Genomic DNA, 25,588 nt, shown 5'->3' with positions numbered 1-25,588 from the left:
GCCCGGGAAGGCCTTCCAGAGCCTCTGGAAGGCCTTCCCGGACCAGCGCCGGGTGCTCCGCGGCCTCCCCGCGGCCTCCGCTGGTCGCTGGGGGCCTTCCAGACACTCTGGAAGGCCCCCAGCGACCAGCGGAGGCCGCGGGGAGGCCTTCGCTGGCCGGCGCTGGCCCGGGAAGGCCTTCCAGAGCCTCTGGAAGGCCTTCCCGGACCAGCGCCGGGTGCTCCGCGGCCTCCCCGCGGCCTCCGCTGGTCGCTGGGGGCCTTCCAGACACTCTGGAAGGCCCCCAGCGACCAGCGGAGGCCGCGGGGAGGCCTTCGCTGGCCGGCGCTGGTCCGGGAAGGCCTTCCAGAGGCTCTGGAAGGCCTTCCCGGACCAGCGCCGGGTGCTCCGCGGCCTCCCCGCGGCCTCCGCTGGTCGCTGGGGGCCTTCCAGACACTCTGGAAGGCCCCCAGCGACCAGCGGAGGCCGCGGGGAGGCCTTCGCTGGCCGGCGCTGGTCCGGGAAGGCCTTCCAGAGGCTCTGGAAGGCCTTCCCGGACCAGCGCCGGGTGCTCCGCGGCCTCCCCGCGGCCTCCGCTGGTCGCTGGGGGCCTTCCAGACACTCTGGAAGGCCCCCAGCGACCAGCGGAGGCCGCGGGGAGGCCTTCGCTGGCCGGCGCTGGCCCGGGAAGGCCTTCCAGAGGCTCTGGAAGGCCTTCCCGGACCAGCGCCGGGTGCTCCGCGGCCTCCCCGCGGCCTCCGCTGGTCGCTGGGGGCCTTCCAGACACTCTGGAAGGCCCCCAGCGACCAGCGGAGGCCGCGGGGAGGCCTTCGCTGGCCGGCGCTGGCCCGGGAAGGCCTTCCAGAGGCTCTGGAAGGCCTTCCCGGACCAGCGCCGGGTGCTCCGCGGCCTCCCCGCGGCCTCCGCTGGTCGCTGGGGGCCTTCCAGACACTCTGGAAGGCCCCCAGCGACCAGCGGAGGCCGCGGAGAGGCCTCCCCCACCGCTGCCGGCCCCGCGCGCGGGCGGGGAAGGCGGGGAGTGAGGGAGGGAGCGTCCCTGCGCAGGCGCAGGGACGCTCCCTCCCTCACTCCCCGCCTTCCCCGCCCGCGCCCCGCGGCCCACCGGCTCCTGGGCTGCCTAAACCGGGACCTTTAATGGTCCCGGTATAGGCAGCCCGGGATCCGGGATTGGGTGGCCAAATCCGGGAATGTCCCGGGAGACCGGGACGGTCTGGCCAGCCTACATGACCCACAGAATGAATCAGAAGGACTGTGAGGTAGTTACTACCTTATGCAGCTATGGGATTAGCCAGTGTGGTATAGTGACTACAGTGCCAGACTAGGATCTGGGAGACCCAAGTTTTAATCCCCACTCTGCTATGGAAGCTCTCTAGATAACCTTAGGCAAGTCTGTCAGTCTAACATACCTCACTGGGTTGCTGTGAGAATAAAATTGAAGGAGAATAGCGTATGTCCATTTGGGTCCCCATTGGGAAGAAAAGTGGGATATAAATGAAGAAAATAAATAAATGTATTACATAATTATATTTTACAATAAAACTCCTAACATGACTAACAAAAAAATACAACACCTGTATAGAAATGACTGAAAGCAGCCCCACCCTTTCTACAGAGTAGCTAGCTGGCAATGGTGGGGCAGGTAGCAACTGGTGAGGCAGACAGATGGAAAGAGCCTCATTCTCCCTCTTTTCTGCTAAAGTGCCTACTGGCCACTAATGGAGGTATTAGTGACAGCTGGGATGCTCCAGGAAGGCTAATGGCAAGTGAAGGTGATTTGGAGGGGTTGAGTAAGCCCTAACAAAGTAAGCTGGGAAGGAAGTGGATGATCCACACAGCCTTGGGTGACATGAGGATCTATCCAAAATTAAATGTTGCTAAGTAGAGGAGTGTCAATTGCTTTCTATGTCTTTACCTATCTGTAAAATGGATGAATTGTGTTAACGGGTCAGAAGAATAGCAGCAGAAGACGGAGTTTCTGCCTCTGTGATAGGGCAGTTCCCCTTTTCCCTTTATCACTACAAGTACATATATATCATTTTCCTGCCTGACAACAGGCATCTAATAGGATAAAACATTAATATGTAATAATTTCTCTACCCAGCTTTGTGAATAAGATCCTATTTTTGCCTCACACTAAGTGAGACAGCAGCTGGGTCAATAGATAGTAAGATAGAGGTTGTAGACATCATTCATTAATGCTGTTCCCCACTCCAGAACTTTTAAAGCAAGTACTGTACTCTCCCAGCAGGGCAGCAAAGTTATTCACAAGTTCCAACTTTCTGAAGTTTGTGGGTTCCTTTAACAGTTAATGAGACAGAACCACAACAGAAAAAAATTAGAAGATGGTTGGCTGGGCCCAGAAGAGAATATGGTGTGAAAGCATCTATTGTGGCTCCATTCTGGAGCAGGGTTGTGGCTTGTCACCAAAACTTCTGCCCTTGGATTCCAGTGGAGCAAATTACACCACACAGTTTCTATCACCAAAACACAGGAAGAGCTCTTTTAGAAAGTTGTAAAAAGCATTTATTTAAATATAATAATCTGGGAGAACCTGAGAAGAATTTGCATGCACATAAGAAGTCTTTAGAATCATAGCCCAGGGTTTGCATCCATAGCAAAGTCACATGGGACCAGTTCAGATGCTTGAAATTCCTCTGTGCAAAACAGCTTCATTAGGACAGCTACATGAAGGCAGTAATGTTTATCTGGCACATGCAGAGTTATAGGCTCCCTTTGGTAGTAATATATGCACAGGCCCAGTTCACCACTCAGCCAACCACTTGTGGTGCCAATCTGGAAGAAGGCGTCATGTGGGAGGTGATGAGGCATGTGACTTGCACTGGCATCACCTCCCAGACCAGATCCAAGGTTGGTTCTGAAACTCCTTTGTGATAAAGCAGGAGTCCCCTTCGCTGATCTCTGGAATGTATGAGTACATAGTTATTGTCAGGGCTTTTGTTGTAGAAAAAGTCCAGCAGGAATTCATTTGCATATCAGGCCACACCCCCTGACATCACCAGAAGTGATGTCACCCAGTAGGTTACTTTCCTCATATAGACACAGAACAGTACAGTGCCATAAGCTTCATTTCATGGATGTGTGTTCTCACACAGCCCAATGACAGACCTTGTTTAGCACCCCAGTCTGGGACCGTGTGGCTGCCTAGTACCTTCCTTCTGCTGGGGACCTTTTTCTGAGCCAGAGTCCTGGTCAAGCCAGCCAGAACTGCATTCTTGCTCTGCTCAAGAAAAAGTCCCAGTTATTGAGCATCAAAGCTACTGATGGCTTCAATTGGGTGGTCTATTGAACATCTTCATTAAAAAAATTGACAACTTGTTCACCATTCTATCCATATATCATTAATTTTTGCCCATAAAACCATCAAACCTGGTCAGATATTCTGTATAGATAATTCCATAAATTCATTCTATAAATTCTTTATAGATAATTATATAGTTTGTCTAGTCAGTGAGAATTTGTCTGAATATGAAGCTGGCTCAAGTTACTCACCTATTTACAGTCCTGGAACTATAATCCAAACCAAGGGGCTATAATAGGCATTATTTTCCTAGAAAGGAATGTTTGTTGAGTGTCTAGACTTATACTGAGAATGTCCGCTAATTTACTTTAATTTGAAGTTTGCTTCCATCCTGACACAGCAAGTGCACACAGAAGAGTAGTGTCTAGGGCAAGAAATCTAGAACATGACGAATGGGCTCCGCACATGATTCATACTGAATTGGTTCTGGAAATGCATCAGAAAGCAAGAAGAAAATTAACAAAAAATCCAGTATGTCTTCTGTGAAACCCTGGGACTGACAGAAACTTTGTAGCATCAAGAGAAAGAAAGATCAAGACCATTGCACACTGAAGAACTGTTGGAAGAGAAGGACTATACCAGTGAATCTATCAAGAACAAGAACTGCTTACTATTACTCAAGATCTCAACCACACTTATATGTCTTTATATGTAAGAAACTGAAGATTATGACATTAGCTTGCAACAGGCAAAGAATACCTCTAAGAGTAACCATGACCACCCAGAAGATAAATAGATGGGTTCTACATCAAATCCTGAATTCTCCTTAAAAGTTCAAATGACTAAACAGAGACTCTTGTACTTTGGTTACATCATGAGAAGACAAGACTTGCTGGAAAAGACAATAATGCTACAAACAAAATATTGATGGCAGTAGGAAAAGAAGACCCAACATGAGATGGGTGGACTCAATAAAGGAAGCCATGTCCCTTCCAGTTTGCAAGATCTGCACAAGCCTGTTAATGACAGGACATTTTGGAGATCATTAATGTATAGGATTACCCTGTAGGAAGCAATTGGATAGCACATAGCACACTTTGTTATATATTCCTCACTTCTCCAAGAGAGGAGAAGGCCCAAGGGTTAGTACTTGAACAGGTTGGTTCCCTTTGGAGGTGAGACAAGCACAGGTGCAGTCAACAGATAAAAAACCAAAATAAAAGAGGCACCCCTAAAGCACAGCAGATCTGCTACTCCACATCAGATTCCCAGAGCAATACTAGAGCTCTAAAGTGCTTCAAGTCAAACCAAAGAGAGTCTGTGTGCTTGTGATAACGGATTAGAGTCACTAAGGGGATATCCACAATTTTTGCAAGACATTACCATTTTTTTTGTCATGAAGAACAGCCTTGGCCACAGTGATCAGAACCCAAGCATTTTACATTTTAGTAAAGGTAAAGGTAGTCCCCTGTGCAAGCACCAGTTGTTTCCTACTCTGGGGTGACATTGCTTTCACAACGTTTTCACAGCAGACTTTTTGCGGGGTGGTTTGCCATTGCCTTCCCCAGCCATCTACACTTTCCCCCCAGCAAGCTGGGTACTCATTTTACCGACCTCGGAAGGATGGAAGGCTGAGTCAACCTGGAGCCGGCTACCTGAACCAGCTTCCGCTGGGATCAAACTCAGGTTGTGCCACACATGTACACAAAGGTTATGAAGAAAATATCAACAGCAGGGCCAAAGGGCCTCAGAATACAGGGTAAGATGTATATCCGATCCTTGTGAATGCAGACTTTCATAACTATTGTTTACCCCCATCCGGTTCCTCTGCCACTGTTGCCCCTAGGGAGTTGTGTTTCCAGATGCTTCTTCTGCTGCTCTTTGCTCAAGCCCGATGTCTTGTGCATGGGAAGAATACAGTTTTCTGTTCATACAGCATTTGTATCAAAGGGAGAAAGTGGCACTTTCTGATTCAGTCAAGCACCTGGCGATGAATGCAAAGAGTCTACTTCAGAATGCCAGCATCACTCTTAACACCCTGCAACAAACTCAGATGCCAACTCAGCCCTCAGTCTCAGGCAACACTATTATAGGAGCTACTAATAAGAAGAGCCATAATCACCAGGTGTTCATTCAGTGACATCCCCTAATTTAATGAATGTCAAATATTTCCTATCTGCACAAGCCAGTTTCTATGAAAAAGCATAGATGGACACAAAGGTTAGGTTAGGTTTATTCTATTTATATCCTGCCCTCCTTGCTGAAGCAGGCTCAGGGTGGCTCACAATACATGATAAACAGCAATATAAAAACATTCAGTTAAAATAACAATTGGGTGCTAATTTCAATACAGTGAACAATATTAAATAAATACATAGGTGGCATTCAGTGGTCCATAAAAACATCCATTCAGATCTAATGTCTTTGGCTGACTTCAAAATCAGCAACATTCATAAACATCAGACTCTAATGCAGACTCTAGTGCAGACCTAAAAGTCATCATTATCTAACAAAAGAACTTCAAAGGGATACTTCAGCTGAAGTTATCAGGGAATTTGACTTTATTGTTTAGGGCCATGACCAGGACAATGCTTTCTTTTCACAGGACAGATGTTAATACAATCTTCATAGACTTGTTGAGCTAATTTATCTCCAACTACTATTGGCACAAGTGGGTCACTGCTTATCTTATATACATACATTTGAGCTTTGCCAAAGAATGGTTACTTAGATAGTACCCCTTACAGTTCATAGCCTTAATTTAATTCCACTGTTTACATTTTTTCCTCTACACCCATCTATATATAAGATCTACAGAAGAGGGCATACCTCACGCATCTAATAAAGCAGAAAAGCCAGTGCCATCATAACATTATTTATATTTTAAAAGTGCTCCAATGATTGTTTTGCTGAGACTAGCACCATCTGGAAGTAGGGCATACTCTTCCTTTTGATCCTATCACATGCCTGGGATGTTTCTAGCCTTTGGCATACCCCAGACCACCTGCAATACACATATGATGCCTCTCCCTTCTATGTAAGACTGCAAGGGAAAGTAAGATTGTCACTAGCACCATCCCCACCTGCTGGGTGCAATACCAGCAGCCCTGAGCAAGTAGAATAGAGAAAGCAGAGAATTCCCATCTCAGCTCTGTTCAGAAGACATGTAAATACAAACGGCACATGATGAAATCATATGAATGACACAATTGGATTCCATCAGCACATGAAAGCTTATCCCTTGAATCAAACTTTGTTGGTTTTAAAGGTGCCACTGGACTCAAACTTTGGTTGGCCGCTTCAGACCAACACAACTGCCCGCCTGAATCTATTTATAGATGAATACTGTTCATCATCAAAGTGGGTATTCAGCCATATTTATGGCTGTAAAATTGATAACATGCTTAAACCAGCCTCTGTGGAATATAACACAAACAGTCAGCATGGTTTAGGGGTTAGTGCATCAAACTAAGCTCTGGGAGGCCTAGATTTGAATTTCTTCTCTGCCATGGAAATTTGATGGCAACCTTGGACCAGTCACATACTCTCCGCCCAACCTACCTCACTGGGCTGATGTAGAAAATGAAGAAGGGGAGAAGGGTATAACCTACTTTGGTTGCCATTGAGGAAAAAAGAGGGGTAAAAATCAAGTAAATAGTGACAATGGGGATTAGAAAATGTTTTAAATATTGTAACATGAAAGCTGTAAATGTAGAGATCCAGATTTTCAGGTACAGCTGCAAACTGGATCACACAGTCAGCTGGTCCAGCAACCCCTAAACAAGCACAGCAGGTAAGCACATCTTTATTACTTAGACATCTTCCCTGCCCTGGCTTATGGGCTGCACAGTGGCCATAATACGGTCCTTATCTCATTCATCTCCACATTTCTGGAATGTAAAGGTAGGAATCTCACATGGACATTGCAAAAGTGCAAAGAGGCTGGACTGCAGTTGCCAAGTCAACCTTCTGACACATGAGCATTTAAAAGTACCTTTCCGTTTTTCAGACTAACCCTGGGACAGTAGTTGAAAAATACATTGCATGGCCTACAAGAATTTGGTCCAAGGCATAGTAGTAGACAGACATTTGCCACATCCATTCAGTGGATGTCATAAATGAGCAGAACATGAACATTCAAAGTCACCTCATCGGCATTACATGAATGAGAAGGCAGGCAAAATCCTCTCCAAAGGTAAAACTAATGACCCTCACAAATATTGACTTCTTTGTCAATAATGAAGAAACCTCAACACTTCCAGGGCTCAAAATGTGCTCAACCCCAGAACTGATTCAAATACCAGGGTTGAGTTCCTGAATATGCGAAGTAATAACAGATGGAAGGGCTTCTGAAAAGGCACAGCAGAGTAACCTCACCTGTCCCCACACACCAGTTGCAGGTACAGCTACAAACTGCATCACACAGTCAACTGTTCCAGCAACACCTAAACAAGCACAGCAAGTAAGCACATCTGTATTACTTCAGATAATACAGTAAGGAGTAAGGAGCAGCACTCCCTGAGCACCTCCTGATGGCACTTGGGTTTTTTGTTTGCTTTTGTGTGGTCACTGTGTGACATAGAGTGCTGGACTGGATGGGCCATTGGACTGATCCAACATGGCTTCTCTTATGTTCTTATCGCAGCAGGTACCTCTCTGTTTAGAAATCACGTTCCAAGCATCATTTCCTTAAGTATTCAGAATAGCTTTAAAATCTTTTCTTTTTTGTTAAGGACACACAGAGCCCCACCCCGCCCCACTCGCCTCCAAGCTACCATCAGACACTCCTTCCCATTCCTAACATTGACTCCACAGCACAATCGTGCTGACTGGGGAGAGCTCCGGCTAAGCGTGGACAGTCTGCAATTATTTTAACCTGCTTAGATCGAGCACAAAACAAGCCCGCCACCCACCCTGTCGTGGAGCAACGTTCCCAGCCCCACCCCCTCCTGCACGAAGCAGTGAGCGTCCGAGGCAGCCCTGGCTTGGGCCGGATTGCTTAAGGAGCTGTCTTGTCATCGCCCGTCGCTTCCCGTCAATCTGGTTCTAGTCTAACTTTCCTCTTCCATCGCCCCTTCACTTTTTGACCCCTGCTCAAGCGCCGCAGAAAGGTTTCGGAGCGGCGGACATGCTTCGGGGAAGGGCAATGTGTCACCATCAAGGTGTGGGGAGGAGCGCAAACATTCACTGTCTCCTTCAGTCCCTTTAAAACAGAAGCCGATCCCATCCCCACCCTCCACTGATCAGAACTAAAATTCCCACCCCAAAATATCATCCCGCCCCTCCTAGTCCTGATTTGGGGAAAGGGCTTGGATTCTCAGACTACTTTTGATCCCCGCCCCAAATTAGCTCCTACTGGCTCGGTCGCAGGCAAATAGGGGGAAACACACACACAGCTCCAATCTTTCACCAGCTGTAAACCACCAAACGCCACCCGCCTCATTCCAACCCGATCGCACTTCCGAGGAACCGCCGGCGTCCAAAACCACAAATCCATCAAGTGCGAAACAGACCCAAGTCTTTGGATACTTTGAATGGCCAGCGCCAGCCACAAGCGCTGCATTTGGCAAGGGAGCTCCCAGAAATGGGTTAAGAAGCGTGCGCATTCTTTCGTGGGAAACTCGATCCTGGCAACCCTCCTGGAAGCATCGGAACGTCTCCTTTCCCACGTCGTCGGAGACAGTAAACTAACCACGTTCCTTCCCTCTTACCTTTATATCTCTCCATCCTGAGATTCCTTCCAGGCGCCGGAGAAGCGAGAGGGGCCCGAGTCCGTGCAGCAGCTCGGCTGTCTCAGGTGCTGCCCCAACGTTGGAGGGATTTTTTCCCCAAGGGGGACGCGGCGCCTGCTGCCTCTCCCAAAGAGGGCTACATTTGCCTCCTAACTCTTCGATGTTGGCTCTACCGTTCGGCTTCCTCCGGCCGGCTCCTTGCTCCCACAGCTCCGCCCCCTGCGTGAGGTCACAGAGAAGCGGCTGGAGCTATGGGGCTCTGCTCGCTTGTTTGGGGAGAGACACGCTTGGGAGTCGGAGGCTACGGCCGTTCAAAAAGTTGCATTATACACCCCCGTGCAAATTCATCAGAATTCATCCAAGCAAGTCCCGTAGTAGGAGCATATCCCCCCCCCCTTTTTTTTTTTTAAAGAGGAGGGGGGAATAAAACCACAATGCAGGGAGAAGCCAGCTCCTGGAAAACAAGCTTGGGAGAGAATAACCAAATTCCTCTGTGCTAGATAAGGAGCAACAGCAAATCACAGGAAGAAGGCGGGAGGATTTGTTTCCAAGATATTATTCCTATGGCTGAAGATGCTGGGAACATGAACACTTGGTGGAAGGAGGCCCGAGGGAGGGAGCAAAATCTGGCAGAGATTTCATGATTTGGATGCAAGTTGGTACATGCACTGGGACAGCTAACTGGAGCATGGGCTGGAAATATCTCTAGTCTTGTGTGCAGTGACTTCCTCTCTTTCTCAGCATCTGCTTTTGCCACAGACAACAGGATTCAGCCCCCTCCCATTTATTTGCAAAATTATATAAACCAACCCGTTTGAATCAAGAGCATTTAGAACAGTGGTCTTTAGTCCCTCCAGGCTTGGGGCCCCCCAAGCAGCAGCAAGCACATGACAAGGGAGTTGCATGGTATCAGATTCACCTGATAAACCAGGGTTGTGGCCTCAGTGGAGGGCGAGGTGCCTTGCAGCACTGACTGGTGATGTGGTGGTCAGTTAGGCCAGGTAGGGGAAGAGCATGAAGGCATGGCAAAGGAGGACCTCTGAAGCCACCTGCACTGAACAAAGGAGCTCACTCCACCCCCCAGCAATCTTGCCTCACTGCCTTGCTGCATATCTCACCATATGTGCAAAAAGAGACAGTATGTTTGGTGTTCTTGTTTGGTGTGAACACACACTAGCAGCCAGTCCTTCCACAAAGCAACAAAAAGTCACAGGACTGGTGGAGAATCACAACCCAGCAGCTGGGATAGTATAACCTCCAAGTTCCAACCTTTCAGCTAAAGACTAAGAAAAGGCTTTCTGTACATGAATAAGGGACAGGAAGAACTATTTTTTATGTTCAGTTTGGTATTAATCTCAGGGAGATAGATGGGTAGATTATAAACCATTTTGCCCTAGAGTTTTCCCAACTGTTCAGTAATAAGCCGTCTCTTGTAGGTAAAGTTTGCTTGAATCAAGCCCTGAGCAATTACCCTCCCCTCCCCCATTAAAAAATAACAGCAACCAGTATAAGCAAGAATCTCTGAACATGTACAGAGTATAAAAGAGGAGGGTTTCCTTTAGGGTTGCCAGCTGCCTGGTCCAGGCTGGGATTCCCCTGCTTTTGTGGGCTCCTCCCCATCGCCAGCCACTTGGTTGGCAGGGAAAACCTCACCTGCAAATGCCCCCCAAAGCAGCACAATTGTGTCCCTGGAAGTGACACCGTTGCACTGTTGATGTCAAACAGCAATGCTCCAGTTTTGGGGCAAAAATTTGTGGTAAAACGGGCTCAAACCATAGAGTTTTGACCAAAAACTAGAGCGTCACTGCACAACATCAGAAGTTCAGTTATGTCACTTCTGGGTGATGTAATTGTGCTGTGTGTGCAAAAGTGCACAGGAGAAGTTCTCAGAAAAGCCTGTCAATTCCCCTGCCAGCAGAAAGTAGGACTAGGCAATCCTAGCATCTTTCCAGTCACCCTTAACAAAAAGGACAGCCCTAGTTGTCAATGACCATGTACTGGCAATTCATTTTTAAAAATTTAAAAAATCTTTAGTGTTTATAGCTTGCTATGGTACTTGCACACAACAAAAGTTTATATCATTGTACTATAGTTGACCATATATACCCTCTCCCATTCACTACTGAAGACCTCAGGATTTATATACTACATTATTGGTGTTAATTTAGGCCCAGTTTAGGAATGTGACAGAACAGAAGTGCTGAGGTGAGTTGGTAGATGGAATGTGCCACTTTAGATTGCACGTGAGGGATTACAGTTTTTCCAGGATAACCTATATTAATAATTCCTTGTGAGCAGGGCTTTTTTTTAAAAAAAAAATTATTTTATTGCATTTATATCCCTTCCTCTGAGCCAGCTGGAACTTCATTCCTGCTCAAAAAAAGCCCTGCTTGTGAGCAGGAAACTATCACAGCATATGAATGGTTAAATTAGAAACTTCCATATTGATATGCTGGTTTGGAGTGGGGAGAGGTTTGGAGGGAACTTTTACATGGAAGAGCATTAGTAATCTGACCTCTCCTAGCTGCAATCTGAAGTGAAACCACCTATTGTACCACCTCCAGATTCTATCAACTCATTTTATTACATATATACATACCAGGCCTTGCAATAGGGCATTCACTTTAGTGCTTATATGCTATTTTAGTGAGTTTAACATAATAGCTCTGATGGAAAATTCCTCATTGATAGTTATATGAATCTGTGAAAGGGGGTAATAGTTTTTAGGTGCCCCCAGGATTTCTTTTTGGTATTGGTCTGACGTAAACTTGGTTATGGATTGTACTTTTAACATATCTGTAAAGGAAACACTTGTTTTAGACATAGATTAAGCTCTTGGGAGATATTTGCATTCTGTGATGCTCTACAAAGAACTGGCTGCTGGTGATTATCTGAAGACCTGCTAGTTATCTGGAAAGACTCTATGCATTTCAGAGCCAGAGGCTGAAAGATAAGTTCCTGCTGTATACTATTCAACTTAAATGGAAATAGTGAGATAGTGGCTATATAATACTGAGAAGCATGTTCTTGTAGTAAAGGGCAGGCCCTAACCATACACATTCCCTAAGTATGTGGAGGGACTCCTTTTTGTGGGTCATAAAAGTAGGGGCAATTTCTTATTTAACAATAAAAAGTTATCAGATTATTATTAGCAGGAAAAGCCATCTTTAATGTTTCCATGTAATCCAGTTTGAGAGTTTGGATTTATAAATCCTAGAGCTGAGATAAGGCTGACTAGCCATTCTGCTCAGAGTCTATTGACAAGCATCCTCCAGTGCCCTTCAACATGTGTCAACAATGCTCTTCTGTTCTCTACACAGAATAACAGTCTATATATACTGTTGGACACAAATAAATAGACATAAATCTAGCCTAAAATGGCAATATTCAGAAACCAGTGGGAAAACATTTCAGTCACCCAAGCAATGCTGTTACTAACCTAAAATTCAACATTCTTCAACAAATGAACTTGAAACTGCTGAATTAGAACTGACCAATAAGAATTAAGAAAGCTGAATGCATTTTCCATAGCTAGAACAAACAGATTCCTCAACAACTACAATTAACACTTCTGTGTTGTGTAGTTAAATTAGGGACTAGGGATAACTCTGTCATTACCAATTACAGCTATTGCAAATGGTCACTTTCCTTCTTTTTACAATGTTGTTCACAACTTGTTTCTCCATACCTGCCGGCTGAGGATTCACCTCATGCATCTGATGAAGTAGATTCTGGTCCACAAAAGCTTATGCTAGAATAGAAACGTGTTCATCTTTACAATATCACAAGGTTCCTGCACATTTTTATTGCAACAAAATGGCTGCACCTCTAGACTTCATAGCCAAATTAATTTTTTGAAAAAAACACGTTCATGATACATCTGCATTCAGGAAGTGTTAGGGGAGGGCGGGATATAAATGCAATAAAATAAAAATTTTAAAAAATGTACTAATACATATTTCTCATGTGAGCTGTCATACATCAGTTGCCTGTGGTTCTCATTATTAGGAGGAAAGTAATAGTAGTTTCTCTTTGCAAACTCCAGGAGTAATTAACTCCCAGTCATTGGGATTACAGTTTCTAAGTGTTTATTAGAATTATCTGTTAGGATGGGTGAAGTCCTTAATGTCTGCCCTGGAACACACTCTTGTCTCCTTACCATAAACCAGGGGTGGTCAATGGTAGCTCTCCAGATGTTTTTTGCCTTCAACTCCCATCAGCCCCAGCCATTGGCCATGCTGGCTGGGGCTGATGGGAATTGTAGGCAAAAAAACATCTGGAGAGCTATCATTGGCCACCCCTGCCATAAACCAAAGAAAGGTTTTTGTTTTTATCTGTGAAAAAAAATAGAAAGATGATACAAGCATGCACATTTTTAAAATAAATTTCAGAGCTGAGACACTCTTCAAATGCTCATTTGAAATTTGTTGTGGCCTTGGGGCCAGAACATTTTAATATTAAAAATGGTAATGAAAACATAGGCCTTGAGTTTGTATGCAGCAAGCAGTACTAGATACAATACCTCTACCCAAGTATAGTCATATACAGAAAACTCAGAACACATGAAGATAGTTTCAGGTGGGTAGCTGTTAGGGTTGCCAGCCTCCAGGTAGGACCTGAAAATCTCCCGCTTTTACAAGTAATCTCCAGCTGGTAGAGATCAGCTCCCCTGGAGAAAACGACTGCATTGAAGGGTGGACTCTATGACATTGTACCATGCTGAGGCCCCTCCCCAAACTCCACCCCCTCTAGGATCCACCTCCAAAGTCTCCAGGTATTTTCCAACACAGACCTGGCATCCTTAGTAGTCATACTGGTCTACAGAAAAAAGAGCAAGGTTCAAGTCCAGTAGTACCTTAAAGACCAACAAGATTTCCAGTGTAGAAGTTTTTGCAAGTGGAAGCTCCTTGTGGAATCTTGCTCCTGAACATCTGAAGCAACCTTGTGCTGAAACAAACTACTGGCCCATTTTGCTGTACCTGTACTCTGATTCACAACTGTTATGTATTGCATCTCACTGGGTTTTTGTTGCCTGTGATCTCCTTGCAAACCAGGATTCTGAAGCCTGGAAGAACTGGCCAATCAGGATGTTAGGCATGTAACAACTTGTAACAAAGAGATGCAAATTAAGGATTCTGGAGTAAGCTAATAGGAGTAACTGTTGCCTGCTAGGGGAGTGTGGTTAATCATGGCCGGATTGTATATAGTTGCAGTTTTGCTGGTGTTCCTCTGTAACTATTTCTTCTTGCAATAAAGTGTTCTTGGTTGATTCAGAACTGGCTGAACTCACTTTATTTCAACAACAGTTCTCAATGCAAAAAAAGGTTTCTCCCCGCAACTACTGCCTGCTTAACTGGAGATACTAGAGACTGAATCTTGGAATAACTCAATGCAGAACATGCATTGTATCTGGCCTCATCTCAACAACAACAAAAATGCTTAGTGTTAGACTTTCCTGTAAATTCACTTATAAACTACCTGGTGATTTTGCATGTCATGATTTACCACAGCCTGTAATTAATCTAGCATTCCATTTATATCATGTTGTTGGAGTAGATGTTATATGTTATGTTACCTCCATTAGAAATTATTACTATTTATTAGAATTTTATCCTGCCCTTCCTCCAAAGAATTTAGGATGACATACATGATAACTTCCCATTCTATACTCAACATTGTGAAGCAGGTTAGGCTGAAAGGCAGTGCTTAGTTTAAGATTGTATTTATTTATTTAGACATTTATACCAACTTTTATTCTCAACGAGAATCCAAAGTAGCTTACCACTTAGTTCTCTCAGGTCACATTTTATTCTCACAACAATCACTCTTTGAAGTAGGTTAAGATGAGAAAGAAATAGTGGTCTATGATCATCCATGCAACTTCCAGTGGGAATTTGAATCTTGGTCACTGTAGCCCAAATCAACAGTTTAATTGCGCATACACCACTTCAGAAAAGTCTGGAGCCTTTCGTTCCATTAGCATTTGACAAGCCCATTCCAAACAACAACTAATATTGCCTATTAAACCACGCAAAATGCTAGAACAAAAATAAGTATATCAATAATGCCTACTAAAGTGCAAAAGTCTCTGACAATATATAGTTCCACAGAAGCAAATATTTAAGTCCTAAACTAATAATTTTAAAATGCTGGTTATTTGGGGCTGCAAACTCAACACGGTCTTCAGAGTAGGGTTGCCAATACCCCATCCTACCTCTTGTTTTTTTTAATCGTCCATTGGACTTGGGGTTGTCAGCCTCTATGTGGATCCTGAAGATCTCCCGCTTTTACAACTGATCTCCAGCTGGCAGAGATCAGCTCCCCTGGAGAAAATGACTGCTTTGAAGGGTGGACCCTATGGCATTGTAGAGAAATTTTGCAATAAAATATTAAGAGTTTTACTACAGCGTTTTCAGCAGTTCCTAGAGAGGCATGATATTACTTTTCAATTTTTCCCAGAAGTGACAGCACACTGTCCCCAATGTCTACTGCCTCATATCCCTGCCCAATATCTCCCTGGCTGAAAACCCTATTGAGGCCAGTCCACTATCTAAGGGTGAACTATGTCTATCTAAGGGTGTTGCTTAAGCCTTGTTCTTAAGTTACTGTGAACACACATACAATGTACAATGTACCCTTGATTGCACATGTGGCCCCTTTTCCTTTAAGCCAAAGCTGATCAGACTCTAGAGTCAGGTCAGGATCCATGAACCCATTTCCCAAATTGAACAGAGAGTCCCAGGCAACACTCCTTTAAACCAAAATAAAGCTTTATTGAAATCATTGTCTTAAGCATTCTAGGCTAGCCTCATTTGCACTCCACACTGACCCAAAGATAGATTGGCCAGGTGTCATACGTATGTGTCCAATCCTTTATAATGCATAGGAAATCACTGGCAGCATAGGATCTGTTTAGCTCTCAGTGGTAAAAGCCAATCACACATTATCAAATTCAGCTTTGATCATGTTTCCCTATGCCCCATATTCTTGGAGCTGCCAAACTTGGGTGGGTGTCAGTTTGAGCCAGGAAAAAAAGGAACAGTGGCATGGGACAACAGTGGACCGGTTAAAAGCAAAGTCATTACAAACACCATGAATATAAGCAAGCCAACATATAGTAGCATTTTCCATTACTATGATTTCAGTTCTGAGGTTCTGGATCATTAGACATATAGGAAATAAACTTCTCTCCCAAGGCGCCAGTGACTGTATCTTTCCATTTCCAGCAAGCTGTGTCTTCCATTATGTAGATTTCCCCAGGTTCTACATATTTTATACATAGGAGCTGTGATGACTCTTTTGACAGGTTTTCTATATATTCCCCAAGCCTCTCCAGAAACCTCTCTACTTGGGGTTTATAGAATAAATTTCTGAGGACCCTTGGAATCATTATTTTTCAAAACATCTTGATTTATCATCCAATCCAATCTGCACACAACCCATAGATTGGTGAGCAGCCTGGATGCCAGAGCTCAAAATCTACTGTGAAGCCCAAAAGCAGAGAACTCACAACCATCTTTGAAGCAGCTATACCCAGTGAAGGTCCACAAGAGCTCCAGGGTCCATTTTACATTTTGCACAGCAGCTTCAATGGAAAATAACTGCGGCGACAAAAAGGCCAGTGCTGGAGCACAGCCTTAACCCAAATTTTCCTCCTTTCCTTTCTTTGTGTGTGTGTTGCATAATTCTCATGTTACAGTCAACACATGTACTTTAGAACATGTGATACATTTATCCAGGTAGTGGTTTTCCAGGCAGTTTCATTTAGAAAGTGAACACATATTGAATTTTTTCCTGCATGTACACATGTACAAGCAGGATGTCTCTGTGTTTACTGTAACATATGATCAATGATTTAGACATGAGAGTTCTTTTTAAAAAATTAAGAATTTTGCATAGGAATCAAAAGGTGCTATATATATATATATATATATATATATATATATATATATATATATATATATATATATATATATATATATATATATATATATATATATATATATATATATAATCAACTTATTAGAGAGCAGCATGTTGCTGATTCCTCTGTGAGTGGGAAACACAGATATAGCCAACCTTTGTTTTACACTATGATCACAGAAAGGTTGCCAGGACTGTGTTGGAACATACGTGGAGACTTTGGGGGTGGATCTGAAAGAGAATGGGCTTTGGGGAGGAGAGGGGCCTCAGCATGATACAGTGCCACAGAGTCTACCCTTCAAAGCAGTCATGAAAATCAGTAGTAAAAGCGGGAGATCCCCAGGCTCCACCTGGAGGTTGGCAACCCTACACAGCCCCCTGACATCATGTAATCACTACCCAAATGCAAAGGGCAAGAAACATAGGGAGGAGAGTGTCCAAAGAAGCCAGTGATGTGAACAGCAGGGGCTCCTTCACAAACATGAATTTGAATCTCCAGCTGCAGTTGCGTTCCCTTTTGTCAGGAAGACATATAGAGGAGGAAACATGGTCACTCAAGCCACAACATTTTCATGCTACTGCAGTTCATGCAGCATAGGCTATCATGATGGACCTCCTAAATGCCTCTGCTGACAAAGATTTAGACCCTGGCCCAGGGTGGGATTCAGGAGCACCAGCCTTCTTCTAGGCAAGGGAAACGCAGACTCTGGGGCAGCAGCAAGGGAACACCCGCACCAAAGGTAATTCAAAACAGTGTATGTGGCAAAGGCACCTCTATGGCAGATGGGAGTTGTGAGCTTGATTTCCAGTAAGAAAGGCATGCTGGCCAGAAGGCAAAGCTTACTGAAGAAACAGCAAAGCATGAGGCAGAGGTTGGTCTAGAACCCATGTCTCCTACACTTGGGAGCAGTTTCCTAACCATACATCCAATGGAGCACAAAGAAATGCAACACACCAAAGTCCATTAGGCATCCCCTAACAGCTGCGCTATCCATACTATCCTTATGGAGAATGGCTGGGAAAGCTGCAGAGGTTAGCATAGTACAGTAGGAAAGGCACAGGGATAGCATACTCAAGGCCCTGGTTTGATTCACACATGAGGAGAGCCCAAAAGCAGCCCAGCTGAATTCCCAAGCTCAGGTGCCCCATTAAGCATCCCCAGTGGAGATGGGCCTCTCATGCTGACTGGCTGCCCTATCATTTTGGCCATTTCTCTTCTGTACTTGGGGGCTCATTACTGTTGCCTGTTCTCATTTGCTCCAGAGACTTTTGTGCTCCTTTCATACCCACCATAACTGTTTATGTAAGTAGCATGGCTTATCAAATACTTTCCCCACCCCTGCAAAAGCCTACTTGGGCTCCCCTTGAGCCACTCCTGTAGCAAAGTGGATGTTGATGGCAGCTGGAGTAAGGAACAAGCAGGGGATATGATGCCAAACCCCATGCATTTTATTGCACAACATCAGGGAAGCAGGAATCCAATTAGATGAAGGGAACTGCCAGCTGCCTATCCTAGTAAGTCTCCTGTACTTTCACAAGCTGCATTGACAGACTACAGAGTTACAGGAAGAGCTGTTTGTATCACTGAATGCTCATGAGGGGTACAACTGTACCAGCCAAACAACTGTCTCAACACCCGGTGATGCTACAGGGCCTGGGATGGAACAACTGAGTTGGCAAGCTCTCAGCAAAAAATCATGATCCATGTTGGTAACTGCAGCCATTTTTCATTCCATAGACTCAGTGGATACTTAGCACCATACTAGGAACAGAGCCCTTCCAGGCCTCTTTCCCAGTTGGAAGGATGCCCCGCACAGAAACCAAACTAATGCAAGGACAATAATGAGTCATATTCCAGACTGCCACCAAGAAGCAAGTGACCACCAGAATTTTGTACATGGTACTCAGGCAGAGTCTGAAGTTTCCCCCTCCTAACTAGAGAAATTCCCCATATGGTAAGAGGCTCCTGTAGCAGGATACAGCATACCACAATACTTATCCATGCCTTGTGTGGAGTTGTACATCAAGCTTCCAGATCTTAGTTCAGTACTTAACCAATACACCACAACGAGAGGAACAACTCTGGCATCTATTGGCAACTGCATTGGTATATCAAATGGAGGTAAATAAAGTTAATAAAATGAGCATGGTTCTTGCTGCATCTTGAAGACTAACTTCTTTTCTAACATGGGCTTTTGTTTAGTTTTTATACTAAAAAGTGAGAAGGAATGCACATGTTTTCTGTTAGCAACAATTATGGGAGTTAGGGGCATTAAGTGTGTATTCACACTAGAATAACCTGAATGGAAAGCAAATGCCTAGCACAGTTGTTCACATGCAAATACATCATCCCCACAGGCAGCATTCATCTAAACTTACTTAAAAGGTGTTTTAAAAAATACTGGGCAAAACATTCTGTCCTTCATGGATTGTCAGGGTCACCATCTGAGGCAACCAGTTCATCTCCCCTCACATTAAGGCCATCCCTGCTAAGATCACACACTCTCTCACTATCATTTTCCATGAGATAAAGAAGATTTTGCATCACACCAGACAACTCAATCATTCCAGGAAGTGACTGGGAGACTGCCAGGGAAGTGTTGATGAGGGGAGTGCCAAAGAAAGAAAGGAAGAAGTGAGAGCCAGTCCTAGGTCAATATAATAACTATGCATCATCAAGTTGTGGCTGTCTCATGGAGACCACAGGACTGTGGGGTTTTCAAAGCAAGAGATAAGCAGAGGTGGTTTGCCATTGCCTTCCTCCACATAGCAACCTCTGTTAGCCTGGGCAGCCTCCCATACCAAGTACTAAACATTGCAATCCTGCTTAGTTTCCAAACTATTCAGGGCTCTTAAGCCTGCTAGTCCTAAATTAGAGGAGGGATATTTCTTTTAAATATTTATATTTTGCCTTGCTGCAGAAGTCACTCCCCAAAAGAATACCCCCATTGTTCACAATGTTTGCAGACATTTGACTGTGGTCCAGGGACAGAGGTCCTCCTCCCACTCTACACTTACCTCCTTCCGAGGAGTCTGGTGAGCCTGCCACAGTGGTGCTGCTGGGCAGCCTCCGGCAGCCTCCACTGCTTGCTGGCCCCACCTGGGAGGCAGGAGCTGTGGCGAATGTCCTTGACTGCTAGAGCATGAGCAAGGAAGAGAAGGTGAAAGAATGGCAGCATGGGGCAGCTGGGTGATAATAAGAAACTGGGGGAAGGAAGGATAACTTCCGAGGACCCCCTGCAGCAGGTAGAAGACCTAGTTGGCCAGAAACAGCCTGGAGAAATATGGCATGACCTATATGCCATATGCCTGAGGAGGAAGGGCTAGGAAATGGCAGGCTGGAGACGGTGGAGGGACAACAGTAACTAAAGGGGCTTGTGATGCATTGTGGGAACCTGGGGAAGTCCTGTCCCAGGTATTCCATGAGGCCTGCCTTGAGACAGCCAAGAAGGGAAGAGGCCATCTCTTGTCCTCAAAGCCAGGGGGCAGGCAGAGGGCAGAATGAGAAGGAGCCAGATGAAAGAATCCCTCCCCCCTCTACTGCTGAGGTGTTGTGCACAGACACAATAGAAAATGAGAAGCTGTCCCTCTGACCATTGTCTTGCTTCTAGTTGTTCTCTTCTGTGTCTCTTTGAAAGTAAGTGCTCTTATAAGCTGCTTTGAGGGCACAATTTAATTAATTTAAATAAATGAATAAGCTTTGGGCCTTTCCTAAAAATCTACAATTAAGGAGCCCTTTTAACCTCCTCTAATAGAATTAGCATTGCAAATAAGAAGAAATGTGCTCTGGCAAAGGAGAGGTAATTGCAAACAGCAACTGGTTTGAGAAACATAGCTGGTGCCTGGGTTTATACAGGAAGAAGAGATAGCCCTTTACATACCAGCAAGAAATGAAATAGGGGTAATACAGGTGTAATGTGATTTTATGGGCTAGTTCCCACAAGAGAAAGAGGGGTCCCAGTGGAAACAGAAGGTTTAAAAAATTATTTCAAGGCTTGGTTATTTTTTTAGGGTGCCTTCAGTGTTCTCTCTGAGTTAGCATGAGCTGGCTCACAGATTTTTAGCCTCCAGCTTGCACATTTTTGTCTTAGCTCAGGAAGGATGTCCCCAGAGCACACTAACTTATGCAGTAGCTCACTTTAATGCCAGTAGCTCACAACTTCAATGCCAGTAGTTCACAAAGTAGAATTTTTGCTCGCAAAACTCTGCAGCTTAGAGGGAACATTGGATGTCTTATGTAAATTCCAAATCTTTCTAGTGTAGAGTATTTGTATAAAATTATAAGCCCAGCAGTTTATACATGTAGGGCTACAGAATCACAGCATAATATACCACCTGCAAAAGTGTTGAAATTCTAGTATTTAGTCCACATATTCAGTATCTTGTGAGTCAAATCATATTATACCAGGTGAAAACAGCTGATAGCTACATCAGTTCCAACATTAAGTCCCCTGTGTAAGCATCAGTCGTTTCTGACTCTGGGGTGACATTTCATCACATTTTCTAGGCAGACTTTTTTACAGAGTGGTTTGCCATTGCCTTCCCCAGTCATCTACACTTTCCCCCCAGCAAGCTGGGTACTCATTTTAACAACCTCGGAAGGATGGAAGGCTGAGTCAACCTTGAGCTGGCTACCTGAACCCAGCTTCCGCCAGGATCGAACTCAGGTCATGAGCAGAGCTTAGGACTGCAGTACTGCAGCTTTACCACTCTGTGCCACGGGGTTCCCTCCAACATTAAGTACAAGCCAGTAAAGCATGCTTTCATGATTTAGGCTCACTCTAAGCAAAATGTGGACCACTAATTCAACTCCCTATCATTTGCTTGGCTTTGGGATGATTTTCTGTGTGTGCACAAGTGATCAAAATTGGAGAGGAGGACTGTGTCTTTACTTTTAACAAAAGCTGAAGTCTATAGGATCTAAGCCTTCTATGTTCCTGCCATTTTGGAATCTCTGCCCTCCATATTACAGAAATGACTATCTGATGTCAGTTGTGAGCTCACAGAAAGGTGCTGGTTCTGGAATATCTCCAAAAGAGAAAAATGCTAAGTCTTGCTTTAGACAAAATCTAGTCCAGCCAAAGTCAATGACCTTCTGTAGGTCTTGAAGTCACAGCTGAATATAAAGCAAGAAAGGAAGGAACCCTCAACCCAAAACTTTTTATATCAAAATCTCCAAGAACCTGTCAGTATACTACAAAAAAACCCTGATGTGTATAAAAATCTAACCATCGTAGGGGAATATGTTGCATGTTGCATGGAAATGACTTCTAGCTAACAGATCCATTTTTTATTGTCTCCCTTCTTCCTTGTCGCCCTTTCCCTGCCCCACTGCCCTTTTGTCAGTGGATTTTAATGTGCGACTCATGAAGTTGGTGTTGTAAACCATCCAGTTTCAGCTCTCGTTTCCCTGGAAGTTTGATAGTATCATTATGAATTCTAAGGAAATAGGTCACACTGCACATCTCTAATTGAAGTTAATACTTATTCCTTTTAGAGAAGCTGAGGCGCTTGCTTTCCTACAGAAAAAAAAACTGTCATTCAAATTGCTTTTTGAAAGTGCCTAACGTATCCACATGAGATCTTCTGGCAGAAGCAGCTGAAAGAATATAAATAGAAGTTCAAAAGAAGAAGGGAAGAACTTCCAGTGAGATGAAATTCACTCATTTAATAGGAAAATGGATTAGAGGAAAGACTGTTCTTTGACACAATTAGAACTTTATGTAGGATTTTTTTGTTTACAATTATTTGTATCTGACCCATTCTGCAGAAGCAGAATGGAGACATTGGCCATGGTTCAGCACACAGTTAAGCATCCTTCAACCTGTTGATTCCAATGGCCTTAAGATAGTTGAACTCTGGCTGCTTGCCGCTCTTGGATGCAAATTAATCTCACTAGCCTTTTAGACAGCCAGATCTGCTATATGCACATTTTTAAAAAGGGGTACTTAGAAGAAGAATCTATCAATTTTGTATTTGATTATTCCCCCCCCCCCCCCGGTGACTTGTGAGAAAAAGACCCTTAATTTCAGGACATCGTAGTCACCCGTTTGGTTGCCAGGGTGCCTGGAGATTCAACTCACACGCATCTGCCAGGAGAACGTGGGTTTTGTCTACCAGAATGTAAGGGACTTATGTGAGTACTAACAGCCACAACGTTGCAGCAGCACTTGGTATCTCTGGAAGAGTGCTAACCAGGAAGACAGATGGGTTCCCAGCCGCTCCGTGCGATCACCATCTCGGCCATTGCGCGGAAGAAGTTGCGCTGCCAGGAACTATCTGGGCAAGCGGATTCCAGCGTTGATCATAGAATCTATATTGGTAGGCTAACATCACCAGCAACTATCTTCCTGCTGTGCCAGACTCCATGACAGCGAAGCAGGAGGCTCACGTACTCAACAGATGTCATGTATGCATAAGGCAATCAAGCTTATCTTAGACATGGATCCTGTCAGACTGCCTAAAGCCTTTGTCCAGCGGAACCCAAGACAAGGGATGGTGCCAGTAGAGGGATGAAGAAGAGGAAGAACATCTTCATCCAGAGCCAAGCTTCTTTGTATAGATCGGGTGTTACCTTAGGTAGCAATTTGAGCATCTATTGTCACCTTTTAGATAAGTTTTGATAGCCTTTTAATCACTTCCATCCCAATAATTTCACTAATTCTTTCCCTTAATGGTCATCCTGGAGCCTCCCCCTTTGGCCCATTGTTACCTGGAAGTCCAATCAGGTAACCAGGGCCAGGTCTGCTCATTGGCCAGGTATGGGCATCCAATCAGGTGCCCCCAATAAACTGGCTATTGGCTACCGCACAAGTCCAGCCCTTATGGTCATTGTGGAGCCTCCCCTTTTTCTGAGATCATGTAGCAGCTGACCACCTGTCATCCGCCCCTGTACCTCCTACCCCCTAAGGGCTCAAGGTAGTCCCAACTCCCCACAGGTGTGCATCTAGCAGTACCCCATTCCTGCTGTTTAGATACATCCCCAATTCTTGGCCAGTTGAGGGTCCCCTCCCCCATAGTCCTCATTTGTCGCCATTGGAGCCTTCCTTGAAGACTACAATCGGTAATTATCACCCTGTTTGTCCATCCTTATGTTACCTCTATGCATTTCTCTCTATTTTTATTAGGTCTGTATGTATATGAGTCTATTATCTTGTATGTGTGTGTTCTATATTTTTCTGTAATAAAATCATAATTGTTTTACTTAATTAGAGTCCTTAGTAAATTTGGCAATAATTTCTGGAAGTGGAATCCTGTATACTAGGTCCTTTTGAGCCAAAGTTGCCCACTTGTCAATTCCCCAACTTCTTTTGAGGGCATTTTGGCTTACAGTCTCAAAATGTTTATTTCTACACTGAGTTTTCATAAACAGTGGTATAGGCAAGCTAAGCTTTGCAAGAACTGACTTGCCAGATAGATTCAGGTAGGTCTGAAGCTCTGGAACAAAGTTAGAGTCCAGTGGCACCTTTAAGAACAACAAAATTTTATTAAAGGTATAAGATTTCATATTCGTATACACTTCTTTAGATACATTGATACAAGGCCAAAGCGAGATTTTTTGAGCTGTGTGAACACAGAGTTCTTTGCCAGACCCCTAGGGATAGCTTGGGAGGAGAAATAGCTCTGGAAAGGGCTACCTTACTCAGCCAACCAGTCCCTTGCTCCCTCTGCCCCACGAGTGCATGCCCAGCCAGTTCCATGCTGTGCACAGTATGGCCAGACATCTTTACCATGCAAAGCTGGCTTCCTTCTTTCCCACCCCTTGCTTTGGACAGGGATGGACATGGTGGGGACCACCCCCAGGCCACTGATCCACTAGGACTTTTTTCAGTGGCCTTATTGACCAATCTGCCTCTGAAGACTACAGCTCTCTTCCCGCTCAGCAAGCAGATTTTTCTTCATTTCCACACAGCTTCTCAAGACATCTGCATAGTCTCTGACTTACCCCTGGCTATTCTGTTATATGAAACCTGGGGTGCGGTCACACTAACCATTAAATCCATCTGCAACACGCCTCTATTATAATCCGCACAACCAATTACCCGATCAGACAACAGCCAGGTTCCCGTTCTATTCCATGTGGGTCCCATCGCTGGTCGATCAGAGTGCTCTACCGGACCTCGTTTCATGAAACGTCAATCTGCATTAGCACAGACGCAGTGATGCCCGCTATCTGCACTATCGAGCAGATCCAGCATCTCCTCCCTTCTCCACGAGAGACTTCGCACACCCACCATGACCTCGGTCTTGAGGGCGGGGATGCACGTCACTTTTAAATGGGTTAGATCACTAACAGTTTTGCTAATCTGTTGGCACTACTTTTCCAGCACGAGCACTACGCGTGCAGAAAAAAACCCAGGGATTCAAATCAGTTCACATCTAGTTCACATCAAGTTTCAAAGTGAGGGTTTTTTCCGGACATAGGGGTGGGTAAACGATTTATCGGGCCAACATTCGCTCACTCATTCACTGGTGCAGTGATATAACTTGCAGGGGGCTTTGGATGAGAAGCAGTGGTGCGCTTCCAACGAGTCGCCAATGATGGAGCATTCAAACAGAGAAATTCCACTCAGGAACCATCAGAAGAATTTTGTTCCGGATTTAAAGCAGTATCAAATTAGTCCGCGCCCCAGTCGTCTCAACGCGGGACTCGAACGAGCTAACCACCATACGC

At 44.8% G+C, this 25,588-nt stretch overlaps 1 protein-coding gene across 1 annotated transcript in view; it reads right to left on the bottom strand.

Annotated features, from left to right (window-relative positions):
• The window catches only part of AFAP1L2 (actin filament associated protein 1 like 2), a 144,405-nt gene that overhangs the window by 105,608 nt on the left and 13,209 nt on the right, over positions 1-25,588 (bottom strand). Inside the window, exon 3 of the mRNA XM_060242668.1 lies at positions 19,933-20,050. Coding sequence (XP_060098651.1) covers positions 19,933-20,050 — 118 coding nt within the window. The remainder of the gene's footprint in view (positions 1-19,932; positions 20,051-25,588) is intronic.

Source organism: Heteronotia binoei, chromosome 6 (assembly GCF_032191835.1).
Source record: "Heteronotia binoei isolate CCM8104 ecotype False Entrance Well chromosome 6, APGP_CSIRO_Hbin_v1, whole genome shotgun sequence".
Lineage (NCBI taxonomy): Eukaryota > Metazoa > Chordata > Lepidosauria > Squamata > Gekkonidae > Heteronotia > Heteronotia binoei.
The sequence above is the reverse complement of the archived record's forward strand: the minus strand, read 5'-3'. Positions and strand labels throughout refer to the sequence as shown.